Source organism: Rhipicephalus microplus, chromosome 2 (genome assembly GCF_043290135.1).
Source record: "Rhipicephalus microplus isolate Deutch F79 chromosome 2, USDA_Rmic, whole genome shotgun sequence".
In the NCBI taxonomy this organism is placed as follows: domain Eukaryota; kingdom Metazoa; phylum Arthropoda; class Arachnida; order Ixodida; family Ixodidae; genus Rhipicephalus; species Rhipicephalus microplus.
Window position 1 is genome coordinate 178624466 of NC_134701.1, and position 25879 is coordinate 178650344.

The 25879-nt window shown below is 45.3% G+C and overlaps 1 protein-coding gene across 2 annotated transcripts; it reads left to right on the plus strand.

The window, feature by feature from the left end:
* The first annotated feature begins 347 nt into the window (after positions 1-347).
* Positions 348-24673, plus strand: LOC119169650 (microtubule-associated serine/threonine-protein kinase 2-like). 2 transcript variants are annotated; one of them, XM_075887130.1, is made up of 16 exons: positions 348-483; positions 2469-2498; positions 2586-2786; positions 2879-2937; positions 3402-3767; positions 4643-4734; positions 7716-7881; positions 9625-9797; positions 9861-9931; positions 9995-10111; positions 11063-11304; positions 14916-15063; positions 15787-15917; positions 19555-19687; positions 21536-21681; positions 24539-24673. In XM_075887130.1, exons 1-16 carry the CDS (start codon positions 459-461, stop codon positions 24548-24550), a joined length of 2112 nt encoding a protein of 703 aa, XP_075743245.1. In that variant the 5' UTR covers positions 348-458; the 3' UTR covers positions 24551-24673. The 2 variants fall into 2 exon arrangements, with proteins under 2 accessions (XP_075743245.1, XP_075743244.1); XM_075887129.1 differs by lacking the exons at positions 348-483; positions 2469-2498 and having other exon boundaries at positions 2518-2786.
* The last annotated feature ends 1206 nt before the right edge of the window (positions 24674-25879 follow it).

Consider the following 25879-nt stretch of genomic DNA (forward strand, 5'->3'; position numbering starts at 1 on the left):
GAAGTACCGCCATCCAGCGGGCATTCCAAGGACTAAACGAGAGGTGGCTATCTACTACTACTTCTACTACATACATCGGGGACGCACGACCCACGGCTTAAGGTGCTCCGCCCGTAATATGTAACTGCAAATTTTCCCCATTAAATAATTTATTATTAATAACTCACATCACGATACATCATAATAATTAACTATAGCATCTACAACAATTACGCAAGAAAAAATACTGAAAAAATTACCTATATGTTGGCCACTCGCGTAGCCGGGGCATTGAATGCGAGGACGAGCAGAAGAAAAAGAAGAAGTGGGCCCTCGTGTCGAGCGCGGACCACGCGGCGGGAAACCTGCACGGACGTGCTGAGAACGAGATCTTGTGCAGCAGGCGTCGGTCACGAAAGTGAAGAGACGCCAGGCGGACCATCGTCCTTGAGCCGAGCCTCTTCTGAAATAATTCAACGATGCTTCGCTCGGACAAGCGCGGAGGTACGTATTCACTTATCGATGGTCTGTTGACCCATATCTAGTGTTTGAGTTGCGTTTTTGCTGAGTGATTGTGAAATACTCTAAGCCTATCTCAACGGCCGTCTTTAAAGCTCACACAGCTTGCTCAGGGAGGCCGAGATGCCATGTTTGTTGTGAGTCATGTGTGAACACTGATATGCTAAACAGCTGCTCTAATAGTTTGTGCTATGCCGTTTGAAAGAATGCTGTAGAACATGCAGAGTAACCTTTGAACGCTAGGCTGATGTTGCAGTATCGCGACACAACCGAATATTTTTCTTTTACATTTCATGTGTTGATCACGTAGGACTACGCTAAGAATTCCGGCCTCTGGGTGTCTAGTGGATGTTTTGAGTGGTTTATTGTGTTGAAATTGTACCAAGAAGCTCAATCCCATAACCCCCTTAAGGGGGCCCTGAATCATTCAGGGGTATAAGTTTACTTGTGGTGCGGCAGTTGCGCTCCTGTCCACCATGAACACGTAGCCGTGATAATTTTTTTGGATTGGTTACCTATTAGCAGAGTTAACACAATTGATGACGGATGCGTGGCAATTGCTGATTTCGCTCTATCGCCGGCTGGTCTCACACAAAGCGGCTTTCTCTCCTGGCTGAGTATCCCACCCGATATCACGTATAGCACACGTCCTCGCCGACGTTAGAGTGCACCGGCGTGCTCTTGGAAACAGCGCCGTCTTACGGTTGCTGCGACTCCGTCAACACTGCGATTCCCGGCTAACCGCTGTTGCCGTACCGGCCCGTGCTCCTACGAATCCTGCCGTCATGGACCCTATGTTGGGGATCCTTTCAAGGCGCACGCCTGGAAAGGATCGTTAACTTGACGAACCCGTTCGGTGACATGCCATGCCAGAGCACGTCTACACGAGCGCGGGCAGTCGCTTGCAGAATAAACGAAAGTCATAGCTTTGTGTTCCACCAATTGCTGACAGTCGACAGCATCACAGGTCCAAAATGTCACCACGTCATTAAGGAGACCCAATGGGTCCGGAAAGGAGAAAGTATCGTTTCTTGAAATTTGTAGCGTGCCACTGCTTGTATCGCTGAGGCATCGTTCATCGTGACAGTGTTATGAATAGAATACGCTTGTTTACTTGAAATTAAAGAAAGCATTGAAAAAAGATATTGGGGTTCTTTAAAAGTCCTGTAAACAACCTCAAGGTCTAAATATAGTTATAAAAACAAATACGTGCACTTTTTCTTTGTGAATATGCTGCCGCAGGAATTTTCCGAATACGTGCTGTGTTGAGGAAGTTACAGGAGTTCGAACATCGCTTTCAGCTGGTTTCGGATTTCGTGCGGCCTCGTCAACTCGCCTCTCTCATATGGAGGCGAAAAAGTGGCCCGTCACGCAGGCTGTCGTCGTGACTACGGCCACCGAGCAACGCTTTTTTCCCGTGTTGCTCATGTAGAGGGCGAAGCACGTGCACGCAAGCGCTGCGATGCCCCCCCCCCAAAAAAAAGGGGGAGGGGGAGTGTTTCGTAGCTTTGGCTGGGAACAAGAACTGACGTTGGCTTCACTACTGTTTGTTGAGGCTTGGTTTACAGCAATCGACAAGCAGCGTGCTGCGTCACGTCGCCGATCGCCTAGTTGACGTCACTGCTCGCGGAAGCATGTGGGTCTGGCGTAGGAAATATGCCCGGGAATCGTTGTTCAGAATGGAGGTTCTGCGCGGCGCGCAGAGCTGTAATCTTCAGAAAACGTCATCGCTGCGGCCTACTCTGCGAGTTGTGGAGCTTGTTTAGGGGGGTGTAAAGAAGAAAAGTCACAGCCTGTTGACTGGTCCTTTAAGTGCCGAAACACCCATCAGCATTGCGAGCCTCGGATTAGATGATAGATAGATAGATAAATAGATAGATAGATAGATAGATAGATCGCGCGCATGCAGTTTGAAAATACCTCTTCATTTCAATGCTAACAACGTACATATGCACTTTTTTTACACGCAGGAAACTCTGAGAAACTTACAAATCGTGGTGGTGAGTATAAGCTGCTACGCATGATGCCCTTCGTTGTTTACGTGCCTCGGCATAACTTGACGGTGTACCTTTGGCTATGCCTCACAGACGGCGCGACCACGATACCTATGGCGACGTCTGCGCGCCAACGGGGTGGCACCTCAACCCTCGCGTCTGGCGGCACGGGCAGCCTGAGCTCGGCCAGCAGGTCGACCCCGGCGTCTTCTACATCGAGCAGCTCGGAGGAAGAAGAGGAGCCCACCAGTGGTAGCTCCGAGGGGTCGTCCATGTCGCCACAAAAACGAAAAGGTGGACTCACCGTCAGTTTGCGCTGCGGCAAGCACTATTGAGAGAAACGTACGTGTCGACTCGTATGAATTGACCTTTTTTTTCTATCGCAGAGGTGATGCGGCAGAAGAAAAGTTCAGCGGTGAAAGTCCTGGTCACCTTATTTCCAAGGGTGAGGCCATGGTTAAACTAATCTAAGAGTGGTGCGTCTATATCCATACTGGATAATATCTGACGCAGAGTTGTGAGTGCCAGAGAGAGGCAATTACTACTACTACTACTACTACTACTACTACTAGTAGTAGTAGTAGTAGTAGTAGTAGTAGTAGTAATAGTAATTTGAGCAGCTAATCCCAGACAAAACTGTGACACAGTGGAACGCACCATCAGCTGCGAAGCACTTCCTCATAAAAAAATATGAAGGTTTTTAATTTCCTTTAGTAGTTGAATTTCTCCCACTTACCGTACAAACAGGGCTTTTCGTAGAACTTCACCAAACAACTAACTTAATTATGTACTACAGTCTTGCTTTTTAACAAAGCAAGGTAGGCTGTGGACAACTACATATATAAAGCAATGCAGTCGTACTGGTTATTCTGTAGCCGAGTCAAATTCTGGTGTTGGTTGCCTCCTCAGATACCAAAGGTCACCACGGTGCTGCTGGAGTTCTTCATCAAGCGCGAGAACAAGGTCTCGCTGCTTCGCGACCCGCTGTCGCACTTCTGCCAGGAACAGTCAGTGCTTGCGGCACAGGACTGTCTGCAGAAGCTGCACCGACAGTTTATCACGTACCAAGACATTCGAGACATGGTCGAGAATCTGATGGGACTACACAGCCTGTGCCTGAAGCGGGCGCCCGCCACAGCACGCAGCCTCGGCCTGGTAATCCGCAAGCTCACCATCATCGTCGGCGAGCTGGCCACTTCTCTGGAGAAGATCTCCGAGGTGCCGGTTACCGACTGGATGGCTGTTGGTGACGCGGTCGTCACGCGCACCGACAAGGTATGTGCTCCCAACGCCCACACATGCGTATGAATGGAAGAAAGAAGTGTAATTTTCATGGCTAGTCCGATCTAAGCCGCAATGATGCCAATGAAATTATGCAGGATGATATTAGAAATAATTTCAATATATATGTGAAGAAAGAGAAGTGAAGGAACAGATAACTTGCTTGCGGCAGGTACCAAAACTGCCGCCTTCGAATAATAAGTCCACTGCTCTACCACTCAGCTATGGCGGTGGGCATTCCATTGTTTATGTTATAGTGTATATGTGCATTTTAAACAAAGGAACGGCAGACAGTGCCTCCAGTAGCCATTACGGCGAGTGTGGAACACATTTTCTTTCTTGTTAGTGTCACATGCTACGGTACGCAAGCATGCCAAAGGAAGAAAAGAAAGTGCTGCGAGAAAACGTCGTGAAAACATGCGAAGGTTGTCAACGTGTTAGCGTGCGCAAAACAAAAGAAGTTCGCGGGGAAACCATCTCTGTTGTGGCCGCAAAGCTCTCAAAGCGTCTCAACACGTTTATTTGCGCGCGACACGTTCTGAAAGGCGTTTCATCTGATCTGCATCGTTGCGCATGCGGTTGCGCTTGCTCTTGCATGCGCCGTAGTGGCTAAATCGTCATGCTTCGTTGTTAAATGATTACAGGAACAATCTCCTCTTCGGAACGTCAACACTTTTATGTATGTTTATACAGTTCACGTAGGCAGCGCGGACTCGCGCGTGTGTGCGCACATGTGTGGTGACGTTCGCTTTTATATTACAAGATTTCGGGTATGTATGGGTGATGTCATGAACAAAACAAAAGCTATTCGCATTTAGATACCCGCACTGAACGTATACTCACCCCGTTCTGCTGTTTTTTTTTCGCAGATGAGAATCGATGAACTGCCCCCTTTCACCGACTTCATTCCGAGGACCCGAGACCTTGAGGCTGTGAAGCTTCTCGGAGCAGGCGGCTTTGGGTGAGTAGATGCCGTCACGTCATCGTATACTTGCAACTATAGCGCAACTCGCAGGACCACGTTAGTCACACAGCGAAAGTTCACAAATGACTGTTTTTGTCGTAAAGCGGTCAATTTGACTGTTTTTGCTCAGTCTCTGGCTGCTTGATTTTTCAGCCGCACGATTGTACACTCGAAGAGTTTTGATTCAGTCAGATCTAAAGGTACAGAAGCCAGTACATATTATGGCACAATGACAAAGCGAGCAGACGGGAATTGAGTGTGTGGCACGAAAGTGTGAAGATCAGTCATCTCTAGTCTTTTTTTTTTTTTGGTCATCATTGTGTCGGAAATGGACGTACGACCAGTGAAAGTGTGAGTAAGCTATGGAACGATCAGCTTAGGGCCTCCGCACAAGCGGAATCGTAAAAATGTATGGTTGTGCTAGTTGGCTTGTCGTGTAGAACTATTTTTATAGTATTGTTTCTAATACAGCACTATTTTATAGTTCCGCTTGTATACTTATCAGCGGGACTGTAAAACAGATCAGGCAAGACACAGTTGATTTGTCAATGTTGTGTTTAGGTTGAAAGATAAAGCCAGTCTTACTAAAGTAGTAGCTTGCAGCAGAATTTAACACTGCAATAAAAACGTATTTTGTGCTTATCTACAGAGTGACTGAAATCTGGACGCCGATTCCGAGATAAATAGGTTTTGTTCCACTGTTATAAGTCAGCACACGGTGACCGCGTGTGTGCAGTATATATATAAAGAACAAATGCTGGAGACCAGTTCCAACTCTGTAGAAATAATAGAGTGCCAGTTAGCAATAGAAAGTAATATGAGTGCCAGTTAGCGATGCTTCAATCACTTATTGCTTGCGAAGCCATGTGCACTATGAGGCGCACGCAGCACGTGTGTCAGGCCCTGGCATATTCAATGTGATAACATAGCAATTTTCACAACAGCTTCTCGTCACCCTAATTCAGCTTGTTTTCAGGCAAACCTTTCGTAACTATCAGTTATAACAATGAAATTTTGAAGAAATTTTTTTATTGATATAGGTGGGTTCAACTGAAATTTATTTGTGACCCAAATTGATTACCTAAATTGACTTGATTGTATAGGAGAATTAGCAGCAAGTGGCGTCTCGTTCGCGAACATGGCGGCATGGATTATCTTAATTAAAGGCAGGACTTTGAAACTAGTCGAGACTTCTCTACTCCAGTCATTAGTCGCTTGTTCTAATCTCCTCCTCCCCTCTCCCCGTTGCTTTTGCACCAATCTCCCGTGTACGGGCCTGTACAGTGTGGGAATAGTATGGCTTGGTGTGCGTTGAGTCAACTACTGGTGTACCCTGGAATAGGCGTGCGTCCTAGGAGCGAAGGGGAAACCCCCATTTCCCCTTAATAACATAAGAGTGAGGTGGAACGAAGGTGGGCCTGCGCGGTCATAGTTACAAAAAAATTGACTTGAAAGCCTCGGTCACTAGGCTTCCTTTCCGTATGAACGACACCACGGAAAAAAATGGGGTGACACTAAGATGCTTGATCGTGTCTTCATCGTATGAATGGTGCCTCGTACTACTCTGCTTCATTTGAGGGCTTGGGCCCATCTCATTGCATATTCCAAAGGACAGCAAAATGGCTTGAGGTCTCGCATCAAATTTTTGTGTAACCGAAACGTTGTTGACGTTCATTCGAACCATCCGACCTCGTTAGCCTGTCACTCCTTTTGCAGACAGCTCCTAAACACTCGTCATCTTCGTAATCTTTGGCCTGGCCAATCAGCGTTGGGGCTCTGCCATAAATCGGAAAGTGGTCTTGATTGTTTGGCATTTTCAGCACGTTTATTCAAACGCGGAACAATATGCAGGCTGATGTGTGCACCCTTACTTGGAGAGCTTGGCTAGCGCCGTTTTATTTTTATCACGCACCCAGCTTTCTGGCCGGAGCACGGATCTTTTGGTTGCTTTCCAGACGGGCTCGGGATTTCACTATGCGAGTTCACACTCTCCCATCAGTTCTTTTCACACCCTGTCATTGTTTTCGTTTGCGTAAAATAACTGTTCTCGGACGATGGAATCCAGAAGTGTGCCAAAATCACATGTTCGTGCCGGCCTATTCAGGTCCCTAACTTTTGTAAGTGCGAAGGAGACGTACTAAGATGAGTGAATGACACAAGACGAGTGCTTGTCCTGTGCTTCTAACATGTCCAACATACGCGCGTTTTACACTTACACAAGTTATAAATCAGTTATAAACTAACTCGTTACACAAGTTATAAACTAACTCGAACCCAGTGCCTTTTTGATGTCCTACAGTACTAGCCCAAATGACTCTCTTTGGCACGGAATTTTTTTCAAAGGCCTATAGCGTTCTATGCACTCCGTTGGTCTGCAGCGTGTTGTAGTTGTCAAATTTCGTCGAAGGACCACCATAAGGCACTCGTCGAAACCTCGGCCCACAGTATGCACCGGGTTCATTCACGCAGAGCCCAGTGCAGAAAGAAGTGTCGTGTTGACACCAGTACCAAGACGGTCGCGCAGACACCGTCCGCCACACCAACGACTGGCCTACCATGGGCCTGCGAGAACTTGTTGCATGCGCCGCGAAATAAAGTGCCTCACCAATTTTTCCTTTGCTGTTTTTCTTCAAAAAAAAAAGAAGAAAGATGTATCTTGAGCGCCGAGTTCTACACGTGTGCCACGAAAACGCACACGACCGTGAAACTGCATCGCTGCCGCATTCTGCGCAAGTGCGTTAGCTTCTGCGAAGTATCTGTTGTACTTACACCGCACACACATTAAACACCTCTTTCTGGAGATGTAATCTTGTGCTTGATGCTACGATAATCTAAATGCATTTTGCAAAAGCCTTCGACGTTACATCTCACGGTCTGCGTTTGTTGAAACTGAGCCGCTAGAGACGGATCGTGATTGACTGAGTCAAATAGTGGTCGGCTGTTTGATGTGCTCTTATTTCAGCGTTTCGTTTGCGCAGTGCCGTATACAAGGCCCGATACAAGCCAGCCAACCTGATTTGCACAATGAAGCTAATCGCCTCGGACCGATTCAACCGGCCCAAGCAGGCGTGCATTGACAAGGTGGTGGCGTCCGTCGTGCGGAGTCCTTTTCTTGTCAAGTATTACGTATGCTTCGCCACAAAGGTGAGAGCAACCGTGGTTACATTGCAGCTAGGCTAGGTTAGGTTAGGTTAAGCTAGGCTAGGCTAAGATAGTCTAGTTGCTGGGAGTTCGGCAATAGCCAGTAAACTCACTCATGTCGACTCATTCTGACTCACTCAGACTCGGATCAACATGCGAGTCTGGGCCTGAGTGAGTCGAAGTAGTATTTGGGTGAGCTTGAGTACGAAACAGTCCAGTCGAATGAAAATTTGGCGAGTCTGAGTTGGATATTTCACTTTAGTGAAACTGAGTGGGTTCCACTTTTTTGTCGGCCTAAGCAATTTATCATGGCCGCCAGAGCAGGAAATCGAGAGTATTGCCGGCTCCGCGTTGTTCACAGTGCTAAGACCGGGATTCTTTTTGCATTGTGATTCAGGATGTCAACGTCGCAGAATTTTGTAGTTAGAAAAAAATCTACCGATCCCACGTCATGCGAAAATAGGTTTCATACGAAGCAGTCGGAGAATGGCTGTCTGCGCTGACTTTTTTTTTTCTACTTTGAGCCTACGTGTTATCAGGTCGGTCGACGTATTTCTATACGCGTATTAATCGTGGTGAACATCGTGGGTTTGCCAGAAATGTCGACTACGCTGCATGGTGTTAAACACGTAACGTATGGTCCTATGTAAACACATTACGGACGTTAGAGTACAGAAGTCTGTATTATTGAAACAGAGAGCGCTTCACGGTGTGAATATCATACGTAAACTTTATTAGCGCATTCCTCCAGAAGCGACATTTGAATATAGCTTGCTGAGGTAGGAAAATACAAATCAAATGTTTACAAGACTGCTATAAACGTAGAGTCAACACTAGAACCTCAGTTGATGTTAAGGCGACATGACATTCTAGTCATAGGAGTAAATTATTTTCACAAATTAGACAGGCAGCACTATATGCTGCCATGAATACTAGAATAAAAAGTATTCTGGAATGTTAAACACTCTTACTAAACACGCAATCGATGTTACGCTGGCATAACGCCTGCATCGGGTCTTACTCGAAAGCTGTTTTGAGACCTGCCGTGGCTCTGTTGTAAGAAACCGGAAAGCCACACTTAACGCTTGTGTCTGATTCCTGCTGGTATCCTGGTTTCACTTCCTTGCATTCATCACGTCAACGTCACCTATGTTAATTTTTCTCGACATGCTCGTATTTAACTTAACAATGTCTATTGTCGTTGTCCCTGAGTAGACACAAATATACTCACATACCACAGCCCATGGTATACGAGTATGTGTTGCACATGTCCGGAGGAAATGATTCGAAGACGTCGTTGACATAATTTTCACGCTAATTCTGCCATGACCTGACAGTCATATTCATGAAATATTCTTAATTTCCAATACCAATTTGGTCAACTTCAAGTTATGGAGCTGATCACGAGAAAACCCAGGCGTAGGCGCCTAGATGGCTAGAAAGATAGATAGACAGATAGATAGATAGATAGATAGATAGAAGAAAGGAAGCCAGAAAGAAACGGTAAACGTGAATGGTTTGGATCCCTGAGAAACGCATAACGCTTACAAACATTTCTGTACGGCCAAAAAAATTCGAATCGATAAAACAACAATGTGAACACAGCCTTCAAACCTACTTCGAACATTCACGCGCACCAGTGGTGAATCACCACTTTATGCGCTGTTGCAAATACTCTCGATAGGGCACACAAAAGTAATCCTGTATGTGAGACACTGCACAGGCTGAGCTGTATGCGTTCCGCAGGACGCGTATGTCACAGTGATGGAATACGTCTGCGGCGTGGACTTGATGCGCGTCGTGGAGCGCGCCATGTTCCTGCCCATCGAACAGGTGCGCATCATTATGGCCCAGCTCGTCTTGGCCGTCGAGCACTTGCACCTCAAGGGCTTCTTGCACCGGGACATCAAGGTTTCCAAGTGAGTGTACAAGACGCGCGCTCAGTGCAGTACAGGCCGACCAATCTTTGACTTCGTTTCCAGCATGCTCATGGTTCCCGGTGGAAAAGTCAAGCTCATAGATTTTGACACCAATAAAGTTTGTCAAGGACACTGTGAGTACACAAAACCGAAATTGCATTTCCAACCTTCTGTAACGTTCCTCGTCTTTTTCGCAGTTACAAAACGTGTGATGCGAGGCTACTTCCGGCGAACCCCGTTCGAGTTCAGAGATGGAGAATCCGCCGGAACCATTCCGTACATGGCTCCGGAAATCCTGAAAAGAAGGCCGTATGGTGAGACCAAGTGCTACATTATGACTGCTCTCCGTTTTCATCCGTCGGTATGTTTTTGCTTTCGTGTCACTGTGAAAGATACCCGAGGACTTCGCAGACATGCGTTGCAGTGGTCTTAAATAAGGGCTTACATATATAGATACCTTAAATGAATGGGCAGGTATTTTAGGAGAATCAGCTCAGTACAGAAACTAACAAAACCGTGTCTGAAGCGCTTCTCTTTGGTTTCTTTCTGATCGTAGTGGAATTATGCGAACGTGTTGCCCCTGACGGTAGGGCTGTTGAAGCTTCCTTTAGGAATAGATGGTGCAGAACAACCTTGTCTAAGATTGTGTTGGCTAAAGTGCTTTACCTTGTTGTTGCGCATTCACTACACAAGCACTAAATAATACCTCTGGCTTTTTTTTAACCATGCTAGAATAGTGCCAGTTTTCACATGGTATTGAGAGACGTTATCACGTGGTATTGAGAGTCAATTCGCTGCGATTCATCGTTATTTAAATATATAAAACAGTGTATTGAAATTCAAACTGGTATAGTCGCTTAGCGTAATGTATGCGAAGACGCCACTGCCTGTAGGACCGCGATATGAACGAAGTATACATGTTGCTAACAGTAGATAAAAGGATGTCATCTCGCAATGCGACTAGCTGTAGCGTTGCTGTAACAACCGCTGTCATGACACCCGCAGTTACAACCTCATTACGAGCGCTGAAGGGTGGCCATGCCGGGCGAGGTAAGCTCTAAAGTCACAAGCGCAGGGTGCCCATTCCAAATTGCTCGTGAGAAGACATTTAAGAACAAATTCACATTCAATTTTAGACAGAGCTGAAGGACTTCCAACTGTATCGTTTAGCACAGATCGCTGGACAGGCTTTTAAAGTGAGACGTGATACCAAAGTTTTTAGGAAGTTGTTTAGCAGTATGGTGCACGTTGTATATTGAACGCAGGACGCGCCTGCGACTGGTGGTCCAGCGGCGTGGTATTCTACAAACTGATGACTGGTCGAGTGCCATTTCGAGGTAAGACCAAGAAGTTGCTTCGCGACCGCATCATTGCGGCGCCGCTGAAGTGGCCGAAGGTGACCGAACACCCGCACTCAGCTAACACTACCTCCAAAGACATGGTCTATCTGCTGCTCAAAAAGAACCCCGTCGAACGACTCGGTTCGAAGCAGTACCGTGACCTAAAGGTGAGTTGCAGCTATTCGTTCTCTTTTTCCAACACGGTCGGTATATTTTTTGCTTAGATCTTCGAAACTACGCTTTAAGCATTTTCAGTGACATGTACAGTCATCCACAAAAGTTCGTGAGCCAATCTGCCTGTCCGCGCCACCTGGTGGTGCGACATCTACTGTTGAACACAGGGCTTGGCCGGAAAAAGGTCTTTTTATTCACTGGCCTTTCGATTTTCGACTGCCGCGTAGGGCATTGTTCGCACTGTTACCACAGGCGGTTACCTGCAGTTTGTACTATCAAAGCAAGATTGTTATTGTGCGTTTCGATTATTGCGATAGCAATTATATGGACACTCTCGGCTGGATATCACCGCCGGTGTCGATGTCGTTCGTCGCAAATGTCGTGCGTCTTAACCCACTTGCCTTCTCAGGGAATACAGTAACTTACCCCTAAAGACCAGCGGTTATCCTGCCTACGCGCTACATGCCCGGCCCATGTCCATTTCCTCTTCTTCATTTTAACTATGATATCCTTCATCTCGGTTTGTTCCCTGATCCACTCTGCTCCTCTTATCTCCTAAAGTTACGCCTACCATTTTCCTTTTCATTGCTCTCTGCGTCGTCCTCAATTTTAGCTGAACCCTCTTTGTAAGTCTCCATAGCTAAGTACAGGCAAGATGCAGCTGTTATATACTTTTCTCGTGACGAATAGTGGCAATCTACCTGTCATGATCTGAGAGTGCTTGCCTAATGTGCTCCACCCCATTCTTTTTTCTTTTGGTTACTTCAGTCTCGTGGTTCAGCTCCACGGTTATTACCTGTCCTAATTAGACATAGTCTTTTACAACTTCAAGTGCACTACTACCTCTCTCGAAGCGCTGTTCTCTTCCGAGGTTGGACAAAACTTTCGTTTTGTGCAGATTCATTTCAAGACCTACCTTTCTACTCTCCTTATCTAACTCCGTAATCATGAGTTGCAATTCATCCCCTGAGTTACTCAGCAATGCAATGTCATAGGCGAAACGCAGGTTACTAAGGTACTCTCCATTAACTCTTATCTCTTACTTTTCCTAATATAGGCCTCTGAAAACCTCCTGTAAGCACACGTTAAATAGCATTGGGGAAATTGTATCCCCCTGCCTTGCACACTTTTTGATTAGTATTCTGTTTGTTTTTTTATGAAGCACTATGGTAGCAGTTCTTTTCCTGTAGATTTCTTCCAGGATGTTTAGATATGCTTCGTTGACGCCCTGATTCCGCAGTGTCTGCGTGACTGCTGATATTTCTACTGAATCAAAAGCCTTCTTGTAATCTAGGCAGACTATGTATAGTGGTTGGCTGAATTCTGAGCATTTCTTAAGTACTTGATTGATAGTATGAATGTGGTCGATTGTTCAGTAGCCAGTTCGAAATCCTGCGTGTTTTTTTGGTTGATTGAATTCTAGTGTAGCCTGAATTCTGTTAGCAATTACCTTTGTAAATGGCTTGTATACGACAGAGAGCAAGCGGATCGGCCTGTAATTCTTCAAGTCCTTGTCATCTCTTTTCTTATGTATTAAAATGGTGTTAGCATACTTCCAAGATTCTCGTACTCCTCCCGTCAGGATACACCGAGTAAACAGGGTAACCAGTTTTTCTAACACAATCTGTCCTCCATATTTCAGCAGATATGATATTACCTGGTCCTCACCAGCAGCGTTGCCTCTTTGCATGCTCTCTAAGGCTTTTCTGATTTATTTTATCATTGCTGGTGGGGTGCCATCTAGGTTACTGCTAGTTCTTATAGTAAGTTCGTGGTTCTCTCGGCTACTATACAGATCTCTGTAAAACTCCTCCGCTGTTTTAACTATCTCATCTATATTGTTAGTTATTTTGTCTTCTCTGTCTCTAGGTGCATACATCTCATTTTTGCCCAACCCAAGTTTCCTCTTGACTGCTTTGACGCTCCCTCCGTTCTTGACGCTCCCTCCGCTCCCGCCATATATTTATACGTATCTATATATAAGAAAACGCTGGAAAGAAAAAAAATCTGAAAAAAAAAGACTCTGGTGCGCGGTATCGAACGTGGGACCTCCACGTCGTCAATACAAGGCGTTAAACAGTAAGCCACCGAGAGGTTTAATTTTCTTAATTGCCTTGTATATCAAGACTGTTCACATGTTACATATATACATATTGGTCAAAATAATGTGCGTCACGAGATATACCCACAAAATTCATTGAAGTACTGTCAGCTCTTCGCCGACTATTGATGAATACTTGGGCATTTGTAACAATGGCTCAATGCGCACAATCCAGTCTGGTACATCCTCTTGGCCTTTCACAACTTCAAGAAAATGGCACACAGATTCGCAAAAATATTGGCGCACAGATAGCACTTCTACATCCACGTTTTGAAAGGCACATCGGGTTTCCCATATACTGTGCAGCCCCAGAAGCATGATCACATCATAAGGTACACCTGCCTCGTTTTTAACTGAAAGAAATCGGTTGCCGTGTGGACTTCACGGTCGATATTTTTTCAAGGTTCTCTGCGTTATGTCCCAGAAAAAGACCCCGCTCCACCGAGAGGTACCTCCTGCAACGTTCGAACGCCAAGCTATTTGTTTCTACAACTTACCGCTGTTGGCGGGCATCTCGGGGGGAGGGGCTATTGTGTTTTCAACATTATCAGCAAGATGGCGCAGTGAGCGCATGGCGGCTCTAACCTCTCATGCGTACTTTGGCCTGCGGAGAGAAGAAGGGGGTGTGCACCTGATCACGCGCCGTTATTTTGCATTGGGAATAATTGTACATCTTGACTAGCCTTTGAATATCACCGGAACGATTATGTTGTAGTTACCGGGCACACAAAGGTCCCTGCAATCGTTGCACAGCCTCCGTTTGCTAAAAGGGCGTGCTTTTCAGACATAGTCAAGAAACAACTGAGGCGCTTATTCGCGCTAATCTGCACCTTTGAGCACGTTTTGTGCTTCCTTTGTGCGTGAGAACTTTTCTATCTGATAGTCGTTCTGCGCGTGACCTTCTATTGTTTTTGCTATCGCGTTCATTGCTTCGCCTTTGCGGCAAAGCAGTGATGTTTTTTTAATAGCACGATCAAAGCTATCACGGCGTGCCTTGAACAGCACGGCGTTCTATTGGCTAGGTATCACGTTGTGGTAAGGATTGCGACTGAACAGTTATTGCCACACACTGCTCTCGAGGCCCCGCTCCTGTGGTGTAGTGGCTAAGGTGCTCGTCTGCTGATCTGCAGGTCACGGGATTGAATCCCGGCTGCAGCGGCTGCATTTTCAATGGATGCGAAAATGCTGCGGGCCCGTGTGCTCAGACTTGGGTGCATGTTAAAAAACCTCAGGTGGTCAAAATTTCTGAAGCCCTCCACTACGGCGTCGCTGATAATTGTGGGGTAGTTTTTGGACGTAAGTAAACCCCGCATATCAATCAAATCACTGCTCAAGGGCAGAAGCAGGTAGGCGCAGATGCCAAAAAGCGCGTCGCGTTATAAAGCGAAACGCAAAAATTATACCCGGTGTTTACAGTTATACTTCTGTGTTTGACTGTAATTTGCTTTTTCTCATGTACACAAACGCCGTTCACAAAATGACGTGTGCTAATTCCTCACGCAGTCACATTCCTTCTTCGAGGACTTCGACTGGAACCGGCTTCGTACAAGCAGCAGCCTTTGCAATGTCCCTGCCGTGTACGAACTCATGCAGATATCGCCGCCCTCAGATTCAACTACCAACGTGGCTCAACACAGCACACTAAACCTGTGTACGTGGGTAGTGTTTAACTAAGACCTCCAATAGAAAAAGTGGGGAAGGGCGGACTCTACAATAGTTTTGATACTGTTATACCCAGATGAGTGTCTATGGGTACGCCTTAAAGGGACAATAAAAAGGAACAATGATTTGGTTTGTATTGAAAAACTGTACTCTGAAAACTTTAAGGCCTTATGTATCGCTATCAATACTTCATTCTTAGCGGAGAGTGTGAAGATTCAATTTCATTTTTAAATTTCGCGCCAAAATTTCCGCACGTAACTTCTAAAATTTCGAAATTTGTTTTCGTGTTTTCGTGACATTAGCTCGATGAAACAATCCAAAACTTCGTATGCTAATTCTATAGCACCCACGGATGAAAATGTACTTCATTTTTGTTCATTGGAACGTACGACCCAGCGGGCTCGTTCAAAATTTCTTCCACGCGTGTCAATATGTGAGCACTGTAAATTGACAGCAAGGCGGAGCTTTGAAGAGCAGTAAATGAGGCTCCTTAGAGCCTGAGCAGTCAAATAGCAACGGAGTAAATATCCAGGTTTTAAGTCAGTACTCTGAAAAAAGGAGGGTCATACTCAATACTGATGAAATGACTTTCGGAATTGTACTCAAAAATAATCATACTCGTTCAAGCAATACGGCATACGGCAAGCACGTTTCTGCTTAGTGTAAGACGGGCACGTCTGGGAACTGTCATTTATTATTTGTCATTGCGCAGCACCTGGTGCGACGACTTCGACTAAAAAGCGCAAGCTAATGAGGATCGATGAGCTCAGTGACATGGACAGCTCGCTGCAGAAGCCACTCTTTACTTACGCCTCGTCAGGCTTCCAGCGGCTCCTCTCCATGGTGAATATTTTAAAGTAGACGCGCAACAGCTTGCTGTGTTGTGTATGTGTGTCCTATTTGTGTGCCTTCACATTGATCCGGCACTTAACTTGGAGTACGTTCTTATCGTGAATGCGTGCGCATACGTGTGTGGATTATGCGCCCATATTTCCGTGAAAAATGACAAATGATTTTAGTTATGGTCTCATGAAAGCCTACTATTTAATCTCGGTGTCGTGATCTAGTTCACTGAACAACAACTTCAATTGACCCAACTGACAATGTTTCTTACCTATACAGTGCACACAGCGGCATATCCCCAAATAGCTAACTGCGCGCAAGCGAACTTCCCCGGAACTTGCACAGCCGGCGTTACCTAACTCTGCAGAGGGGCCCTGCAGCCCTTATTTAAGCATGGCTAGAAAACTTTCCGATCCGTAGTCGAGACTTCTGAGAAGACGCGAGCCATGCATTGTAGCGCAGTATAGAGTTTAGAGTTTACGGCCAATTCTCTGCGAAAAATAGTTCTCGCATGTGTTCCCGCGGAATACATGTGCTAAGCATGTATTCGGTGGATAGATCTTCATCGCCGGCGTGCCGAAGATGCGGCGATGACGAAAAGCTCAAGCATATTATTGGCTCTTGCGCTGACCTGGTCACAGAGCGTGCGTGCTAGTGAGCCGTTAAAGCCTGCTCGATCTGCCTTCGTCAACGGCGAAAAACATCCCTTTTTTCGCGCGATTGAAGACGAAAGCCGTCGGAACATTCCTCAAGTTCTGTGCTTCTGTGGAGCTCACGGCTTTACAGACGAACGCTTTTGCATTGTTCTACTAACTGCACAGACGAGATGTCTTCTTTTACCTTGCCTTTCAATGTTTATTTCTCTCCTCTCTTCTTCCTACCATCTTTATTTCCCCTTCCCCCATCCCTAATGGCACTGAACAGTGCCCCGCGACGGGAGGCAGAAAATTGCGCCCTTTGAAAGATGACCTTCAACACCGAAATTTTGGTCTCTCTCTCTTTCTGCCTGTCTATCTGACTGTACATTGTATGTTTGTCCACGGTAACGATGCCCTGAACGGCGCTGAACGATATCTCAAACGGCCAACCCCATCCGCAGCGCCCACCAATACTGCTCAAGTTTGAGCGTTAATACTTGTGCGATTGTCTATTAAAATCAATTAAGGCGCATATCTGAGGCACTATAACAAACGCCGATATTTTGTATATGTGTCTATATACTATAGAAGGCACACATAAGTAATTCTAAGGACCGTGGTGTTTAGCACAGTGCGCTGATAATGCAACTCGATGCTCCAACGCTTTGCTGAGACGACAGGGTGGTGGCACCTGCCCGTCGCTTTGCGTTCTACACCTTATCGCCTCCGAGACAGGCGCGCATCTTTTTCTATGAGCGCGCACGGCTTCCTTCGTTTTCTAAGATAACTGCTAGATAGCGCTCGTGTCTAACGTGCCTCGAAGTGCTCGTTCGCCTTCGCTGCACGGATCGAGACTCTAACGCAGCGTTTACAGAATACAATTAACCAATTTTCTCGCACAGAACATCCAATAAACGTTTTGTTCACTACCTCCACACGAAAGAATATCGTCTTAAGGCGACATTTGCAGTGAAACATGCAGATACGGGGTCATTTTTGAATGCAAAGCAATTCTTAGCGAACTTCAGTGACTTTGAGCGTATCTATCTACCTAGCCACCTACAACTTTTAGTTCTCCTGGCCGTTTCGATATTTTTACCGATACCAAACTTGGTATGACATAACCTGACTGTGTGAGAACATATTTGACTAGTCATAACATGAAAATCGCGATATGGATGTCATGAGTGTCCTAATTTACATTTCATGGTTCTGCAGCTCTTGCGGTGGTTTCGTTCACATGGCATGTTGCAAAACTGGTAAGGTATGGCATGATTGCATGGCGAACACAAGCGACAGACCCGAACATGAAAATCATGACATGCGTGTCGTGTAACAAGCTTGAATACATGCCACGCTCATAATGCGCTCGCGGCTGATTCACTAGCTTCACATGTACCAAACATGGTATTACGTGACGCGAACGGACGACATAGGTAAATGACACATCCCAACATGATATCACGACATGCGTGTCATGTAACCACATGACTACATGCCCCACTGATAATACACTCGCGGCCCTTTCGCTAGCTTCACATATGCAAAATTTGGTATTACGTGACGCCAATTTGGTATTACGTGACGCTGACGAAGGTATGTGACTGGTGCAAACATAATAATCATGAGATGCGTGTCATCTTAGAACATCAATACATGCCACAGTAAAGGCGCCAATACATTTTGGCATGACGCAGTGCGCGTGCTCGCTGACGTTCACTTCATCGCGTCACGCCGGCGCTGCCACGCCAGGCACTGGTTCTGCCATATACTCGCAGGTGCACGCCGCGCTGCGTTACTTTGACGCATGCGCGTTTTAGTGCATTCGGCGTCCCTCCGTCACGAAAAGAGAGAGACGCAGCGTTGTCTGGATAACGCATCGTTGCGAAATTCCGAAATGAAGCATGTCGCATTTCGCACCGGTTGCCGTCGTGCCACGCCGACGGACGCTGGTCGCGCCGGGCGTCAGACTATAGAGTGCTCGCGTTTCGCTAACGTAGCGTCACTGCGCCTATAGCGTGCGCGCGTCACCGCTACATTGGAGTATATTGGTCCCTTCACGATGTGCTCACGGCCGTTTTGCTAGCTCCACATATACCCAATTTGGTGTTACGTGACGTCAATGAATCACGAAATATACGACTGGTGCGATGCAGGATAATCCAGGCACGTGTGTCATGTAAGAACATGACCATATACCACGCTCATAGCGTGCTCGAGGCCGTTTCGCTAGCTCCACATGTAATAAACTCAGTTTGACGTGACCTGAGTAGATGACGATTGTTAACGACACGTCCAAACATGATAATCATGGCACGGAAGTCATGCACAGCATCATTTACCTGCACCTCATAACGTTGTGCTGATTTTAAAATGACATATCAACATTCCTCAATCGTGCTTCGCATATCATCGATTCTCACTGCACGTGTGATCTGCCATTTTTTTATTATGATCATTTTGTATTGTGCGGACATCTTTAGCAGCAAAAAATTGTGTGACTTTATGCAATAATAATTGAAGAAAATCGAGCTGACGTTTCGAAAAGTGAATTCTTCGACAAGAGTTTCGGTAGGTGCACTTGTCGAAATGTCACCATGAGCATACATTCCTTGTTTACGAATTTTTTCTTCTGAAGCTTCTATGTTCCGGTTTGTGTAAGCAACATGCCATGCCGTCATAGTGTGCGTTGGCATATTTTTATACTCTGGCTATAGATAGCTGGTGCCCCTTCTATCTACTGAACCCGTATAGCCCGTGCATTTTAAGCTCAGTCCATCTGTATTCAGCGTTTAGCATGCAACACGGCGGGCGTTACCTGTATGATGCAGCGTGAGCTTTGCAATGAAACCATCTGGCGTCCAAAACACAAAACGTTACAAGGACAAAGTTTACTTATAGAACTGTACATTCCTGTAGAAATATATGCAATATTTAGCGCACACGTACACCTAATAAAATTTATAAATCCCGTTTTTATGTGAATCTTGAAACTTCAGGTGAGAGAGAGTGAAGATCCGGTGTCCGTGAATGAATCTTTCATGGGCGAGTCGAACGTGTCGTCGTCAGAAATCGACTACCAGAAGACGACGGATGCGGAATCCAACTACGGCTTTACCGGCTTTTCGAAAAGTAAGCACGTACAACAAGATATTCCAAATTAGTCATGAAGTATGCACGCCAGCCAGTGTCACCAACACGTCCGACAGCTAGACATATATGAGCTGTATTTGATGAATTTGTTCTGGCCAAGTTTTGTATGTAGAATCTCTGATTCAAACGTGTGTTACAAGGATAGTGATGCGGGCTTGTACTTTTTTAAAAACAATAGTCTTTCTTGGGGACCTTCGACACAAAAATTTTGATCTGTCTGTCTGTCTGTCTGTCTGTCTGTCTGTCTGTCTGTCTGTCTGTCTGTCTGTACGTTTGTCCGTTTGTCCACTCTTAACGGCATAGGGTACTTGAAATGGCTGACCACATCCTCAGCGCCCACCAATGTTGCTCGTGGTTTAGCGCTCATACTTGTGGAATTATCAATTTAAAAGCAAATATTGCGTATGTCTGGGGCACAATAACAACACGTTTCTATTCTGCATGTGCGTGTTTCAATAGAAAAGTCATACATAAGTAATTTCAAGGACCGTAGCGCTTTTCACGCTGTGCTGATCATGCAACGCTTGCACGAAAAGACGAGTGCTTCCAATGCTTTGCTAAGACGATATGATGGTGGCACCGACTCATCACCTTGTGCTTTATACCTTATCACCTCTGAGACGAGCGCGCACAACCATCTCAGAGCCACGCGCTTTGTTTTCTAAGAAACCTGCCAGATGGCGCTCATGTCTTACTTGATGCGGTCGTTCGGCTCTGCTGCACGCTCGAGGCACACTAACGCAGCGCCTTCAAAATATCATTCACCGATTTTCTTGCGCAGAACATCAAATAAATGTTTTGTTCACTCTCTGCACACGCAAGACTATCGTATTTCGACGAAATTTGCAGATTAACATGCAGATACGAGGCCAATTTTTCCTTAGTGCTTGCCTTTTCGTGCCTATATCTAAGAATCATATTTGACAGCCCACAAAGTTGCTTTTACAGGGTTTCTTTGAGACTGCTGTCTGCGGTTCTTGTCCTCAGCTGGATTGCAGGCGCATTATGCTTCCTTGAGAAGTGCGAAAAGAACCCTTTATGTAACGAAGAAGCTTGTCAAAGATTATTGCCTTGCAAGTTACACGTAACTATCGAGAATTTCGCAAGGCGCATTCACATCGAGGGTAAAGGTAAAGCGCCCGTTTCGATTCAGAATATTATGACAAAATACACTGGCGCACCTGTAACTCATGTGCTGTAAGCACATGAGTTACAATGCTTTAATTGACCATTCTTTATTTTGATTTTTGAAGAAAGAGGTGGGTAAGGGCAGGAGCATAAGCAGAAACTAATTTCGGGGTGTGCACATACTTGGTTTTTCTCTTTTTTTTTTGGGGGGGGGCACCACCATAAAATAATCATTTATTGCACTGTATGCCAAAGCGAAAAAAATATGGGAGAGGGGAGGAAGAGGGGCTTGGTGTCCCACCCTCCGGCTATGCCACTATCGGGTATAAATAGAGCATTTTTCCTACGAGCTTGACACCGCATATTTGGAAGTATGGGCCACAGTAGTAATTCACTGAAAGGAGACCTGTATTGCAAGCTCACCGACCACAATCCATAAATCGTCATTATTAACCATTAAAAATGTATTTACCGAGAAAATCTTGTTTACTCAGCTGACTACGCCTTTTGAATTCCCGCGATAGCGATCGCACCGCATTGCCCAATTGCCCCTTGGTATTGTACGATTCCCAAAAGATGATTCCTAAACATTTTGCATATTCGAGAGAACAACGTCCTCTTGACACAGGTCGCCTCAAAGATTCATTTTCAATGTCAACGCTTAGTAAAATATAGAAATTTCATGTTTTTTTCTTGTAGCGGACACGTTCAGCCGAAACAGAAGGGCGACCGAAAAGCTTGACGTCATACTATTCCGTAAGAAGAGCTTCGGGAGATTCTGGAGCTTCGGAGTCAACCTGGAAGCCGTGACGGGAGAAGGAGGGAGAAACTTCTACGTTGTGGAGGTGAGCCTTACCAGTGTCTCACGTCCAGTGTCACTGCTTTTTGACAAATTGCTCTGCGTACGCTGCTGTGCTTACTCTACAGCGAAGTACTGAATGTGAAATACCAGTTTCCGGACGTGATTAGGAAGAGAGATGCTATGACCTGTGTCACGGGTACCGGGAGTTTGTCTACAAATACAGAAACTGCGGCAAGTATAGGAAGTTCGTATGTCATTCCACAGTTTTATACACTCTATATTCGATGGGTACTACCATTTCAAAGGTTGCTGTAAACTCATTTTACATAGCAGCTACAGAAGGAGAAAGAGCCATACTTGCCTCACTCAGCAAATCATTGGTAAACATCCTAGACAAGGTAACTACTACTTTAATTAGCTGTGCGTGTGTGATACAAGTTTTTGTAAAAACATTTGGCAGATAACACTCATTCTGGGAGTCAATGTCATGCGAAACAGTAGTTGATTAGGGACCTATATTACTTTTTAATGCAATGCCTTAAAGAGCTCCTCACAAATGGCAGCGTCGATGTCGTTGATTTTGAGAGAAAAATCATCTTGTGAATGACCTGAATATCGAGAAAGGTGCAAATGAAGGAATAAAAACTTTCCGTTCGAAGAGAGAATCAAACCCAGGCCATACGTGTGACAAGCAGATGTTCTAGCACAGTGTCACGTCATTTCTTGAAATTTCACTAAAAAAGAAATAAAATTGGCCGCGTGTGTTTTTGTATTTATGACCTGCCTCTTGCACCCGTCCTTCTTAGACCAGTTTTTGGTCTGCAGTATCCAATAAATAAATAAAATAATAAAATTATGAATATCTGCATGTTTGACTACAAAGGTCGTCTAAAGACGATGGTATTCCGTCTGAAGAGGCTGAATAACGCGTCTACTAGGTGTTCGGCGGCAAAAAATCAGTTAATGGGATATTGGAGGTGCTTCGTGTGAATTGATTGCCATCTGGCAGTAAGCGTGGAAAACGAAAGGATCTCTACATGACCTCCGATAGCGTGCCATCTCGGAGGCCAATGTTTCTAGATTGCTGATACACGCGCAAGTGGCAGACTGTTTGGTTCTAGCAAATTATAGGAAACACCCGTCTTTTCGAGCATAGCGTCGCATCGTCGGCGAAGCGTATGTGACACTGGGTGACAGAATCCTACAATCGCGCCAGGTCTACAAGCAAATGATACGTGGAACGTTCTTTCTGAAGAAAAAAAAATGTTACCGGAGAGCAACGCATGGACAAAGAAAGAGCTTGGGGCTGGCACGAACTTCCAACTGTGTTTATGGAAGGAACTTACGTACCGTCGGCGTCAAAGAAACACGAATGCGGCAAGCATTCCCTAATGGCATCACAATGAACAGGCGCGCAGTGCTGTCAAAGCGAATGCGCGCACACGTCAGTGGTGATGACTGGAGTAACGCGGGCAAGGCTTTCCGCTGTTTGAGTTTCAATTGACGCCGATGGTGCCTAATATGTCCCACAGGAGCAGGAAAAGAGATGACACTCACAATAATTAAACCGAAAACTAAAAGTCAGCAGTAAAGTATATCTAGAAACATTACATTACAAGAACGCTATACCTATATTTGGTCTTATCACGCATGTTTAACAGATTGAAAATTGGATACCTTTATAGGAAGGAAACAAACACATAGACAAAGGAACAAAAATATTTCCACATTTTCAAGGCAATAAAATTGGCTTTATTAGAATGAAAACTGGAAAACAATCGTTCCAACTTCCCTTTTTATCTGAGTGGTGCTTCATTATAGATGACAGGCAAAGTATTCTCAGCATAGCAAAACAGAAAAAAAATATTTGTTTTTCTCAAATGAGAGCAACTGGGCTCAGTGGGACTCACTCACCGAAATTTCGCTCAACCAGACTCTCTCATACTCGGAATCACGGAAAAATTTCTCAGCCGTGCTCCTTCGGACTCAAACTCGTGAAAATATAACTCACCCGGTATCAGTCGAAGTCTCACTGCTAGATCTGTGTCTGAATGAGTATGGCTCGACTGATAAGTGAGTCTTCCGACCTAGGCTTAAAAATAACGTGGAGCTTGAGCACTTACGGCTAGCATTACTGAATACTAATCGGCAGGCAATTTACCGTGGTGCCTGAAGGGAAAGAGTAAATCATTGTATTCTTATCATGCGGGCTGATATCTAGTATAAGGTAACAAAGGAACTCCAGAGCCACCAAGCGGCATTTGATAGAACAAGAAATGGTAGGCATAATACTAAGAGATAAGAAAAGTACAGAGTACATTAGATAACAACCAGAACTTACCGACATTCCAGCTGACATAAAATAGAAAAAGTTTACCTAAACACGCATTGTGGGCTGATAACCGATGGTCGGTTAGAGCCATGGTATAGATTAAAAAAATTCAAAGAAATAGCCGACATAAAAAAATTAAGTTTGCACGCATAAGAAGGAATCGGTTCGCCTAAAAAGAAAAAAAAATGAAGATAATATATTCCTCATCTTCACGGGGAAGCTTAATCTGGGACGGCTCGGTGCTCTCCTGCAGCACGAAGCACTCTTGGTCGCTTACCAATTTTTCTCAACAGACTGTCGGTACAGCTTATAGGTATCCCATACTGCGAATAGTACTCTAAAGCGTTCACAATTAGTTCTAAGCACATTTGTCCTAAGTGAGCATGGAGTGGCTGAAAATGACTGAGATGACGAGGGAGATGATAACCCACCCCGTGGAGCACATAATGCCTGCGTACTCGTCGAGTTGCGTATATCGATTGAAATAAGCACAGTCTCAAAGTCGATACCTCGGTGCTTCGATGTCAGTGTCATTAGACTTCCAACATCACCGTCGTTTGTTTCGCAGAGTGTGAAGTGAGGCAGCCCTGCTCAGAGGTCCCAGATTCTGGTCGGTGATGTGGTGGTCGCCGTCAACGGCACCAAGCTGGCCGGTCTGCCGCTCAACATTGTTCGGAAGATCATGAACTCTTCCGGGGACCAGCTCGTACTCACTGTCCTGACTTCGAGTCCGTACCGAATCATAAACACCAGGTGTGTTATTAGCAGACGCTGTTCATCATCACTTTCTCCTAGAAAAATTTCACAAAATGGCACTGACAAGTGATCATTAAAAAACTGGGGTTCAATTCAAACCTAATGAGGAATCAAAGGAGCGTTTTTATAATCGTCAAACATATTTGGGTGGAATCAAGTGCTTGAAGACCAGCTTGACAGTTGGCGCATTCTTCGTGCAGTATGACGCATGCTCTTTGACAACGAAAAATGTGCCACTGTCGTCGCAGGAGGCGCTGGCTATGCGCACTTGAAGAAAAGAAAACGACGAATGAAATACTATAGCGCCCACTCGCGAAGTGGTGTTGCTCCACGTTTGCACCATCGGCAGTACGTGTAAGATTCTTCACGCAAACTGCTCATCGCTTATTTTTTTCTCAAGCAGACCGTAACACATTTTCAAGACATCTATATGTGACGGCACGTGTTTTCAGACCTGTAGTTCTGACAATTGTAGCTGTGTAAACCATCGTGTGAACGAAAGATGAAAAAAAAGAACGTCTTTGTTTGAGAAATACTCTAGATGTTGATTGTTATTTTCAGCAGGCTGCAATTTAAGCTCGGAACACTCGTCGATATATTATACAGGTGCCATTTTGTACAACTCATGGGTATTTCGTCTTTCATGACACTATGTGGTTCAGTGTTTACCATTATAAATTTACGTCCTCGCTGCACCAGCATTTCGAACCCATGTCAGTTTTGGCATAAGTTGTATGCAGTGGTGCTGTCGTCAGTGGGAATGGCTGATTGCTGTGTAAAGCCAACGCACGAAACACGGATTGCTGTGCGAATTCACAGAATAGGCAAATTGATTCAACAGAAACATTGCACCTATACAACCTTTCCATTTAACTGCCAGATGGATATTTCACGGTGTCTCGCCGTTCTAAAATTGCCTTATAAAGCAAATGTAAATAATAAAAATTATGCTATACTTTGACTAATAGCTAAACCCTCACATGGTGTGTGCTCTGCATTATTAGATAAGATCAAATTACTGAGTACATGATCCCTGTTCTGCAGGGACACTAACACTATAGGGACGTTGCAAGCGACCTTTGTCAACAAAACTGCAGTAGGTCTATATTGTCGCGGTACAACGTGAACAAAGCACAGATACGCCTTGAGACAG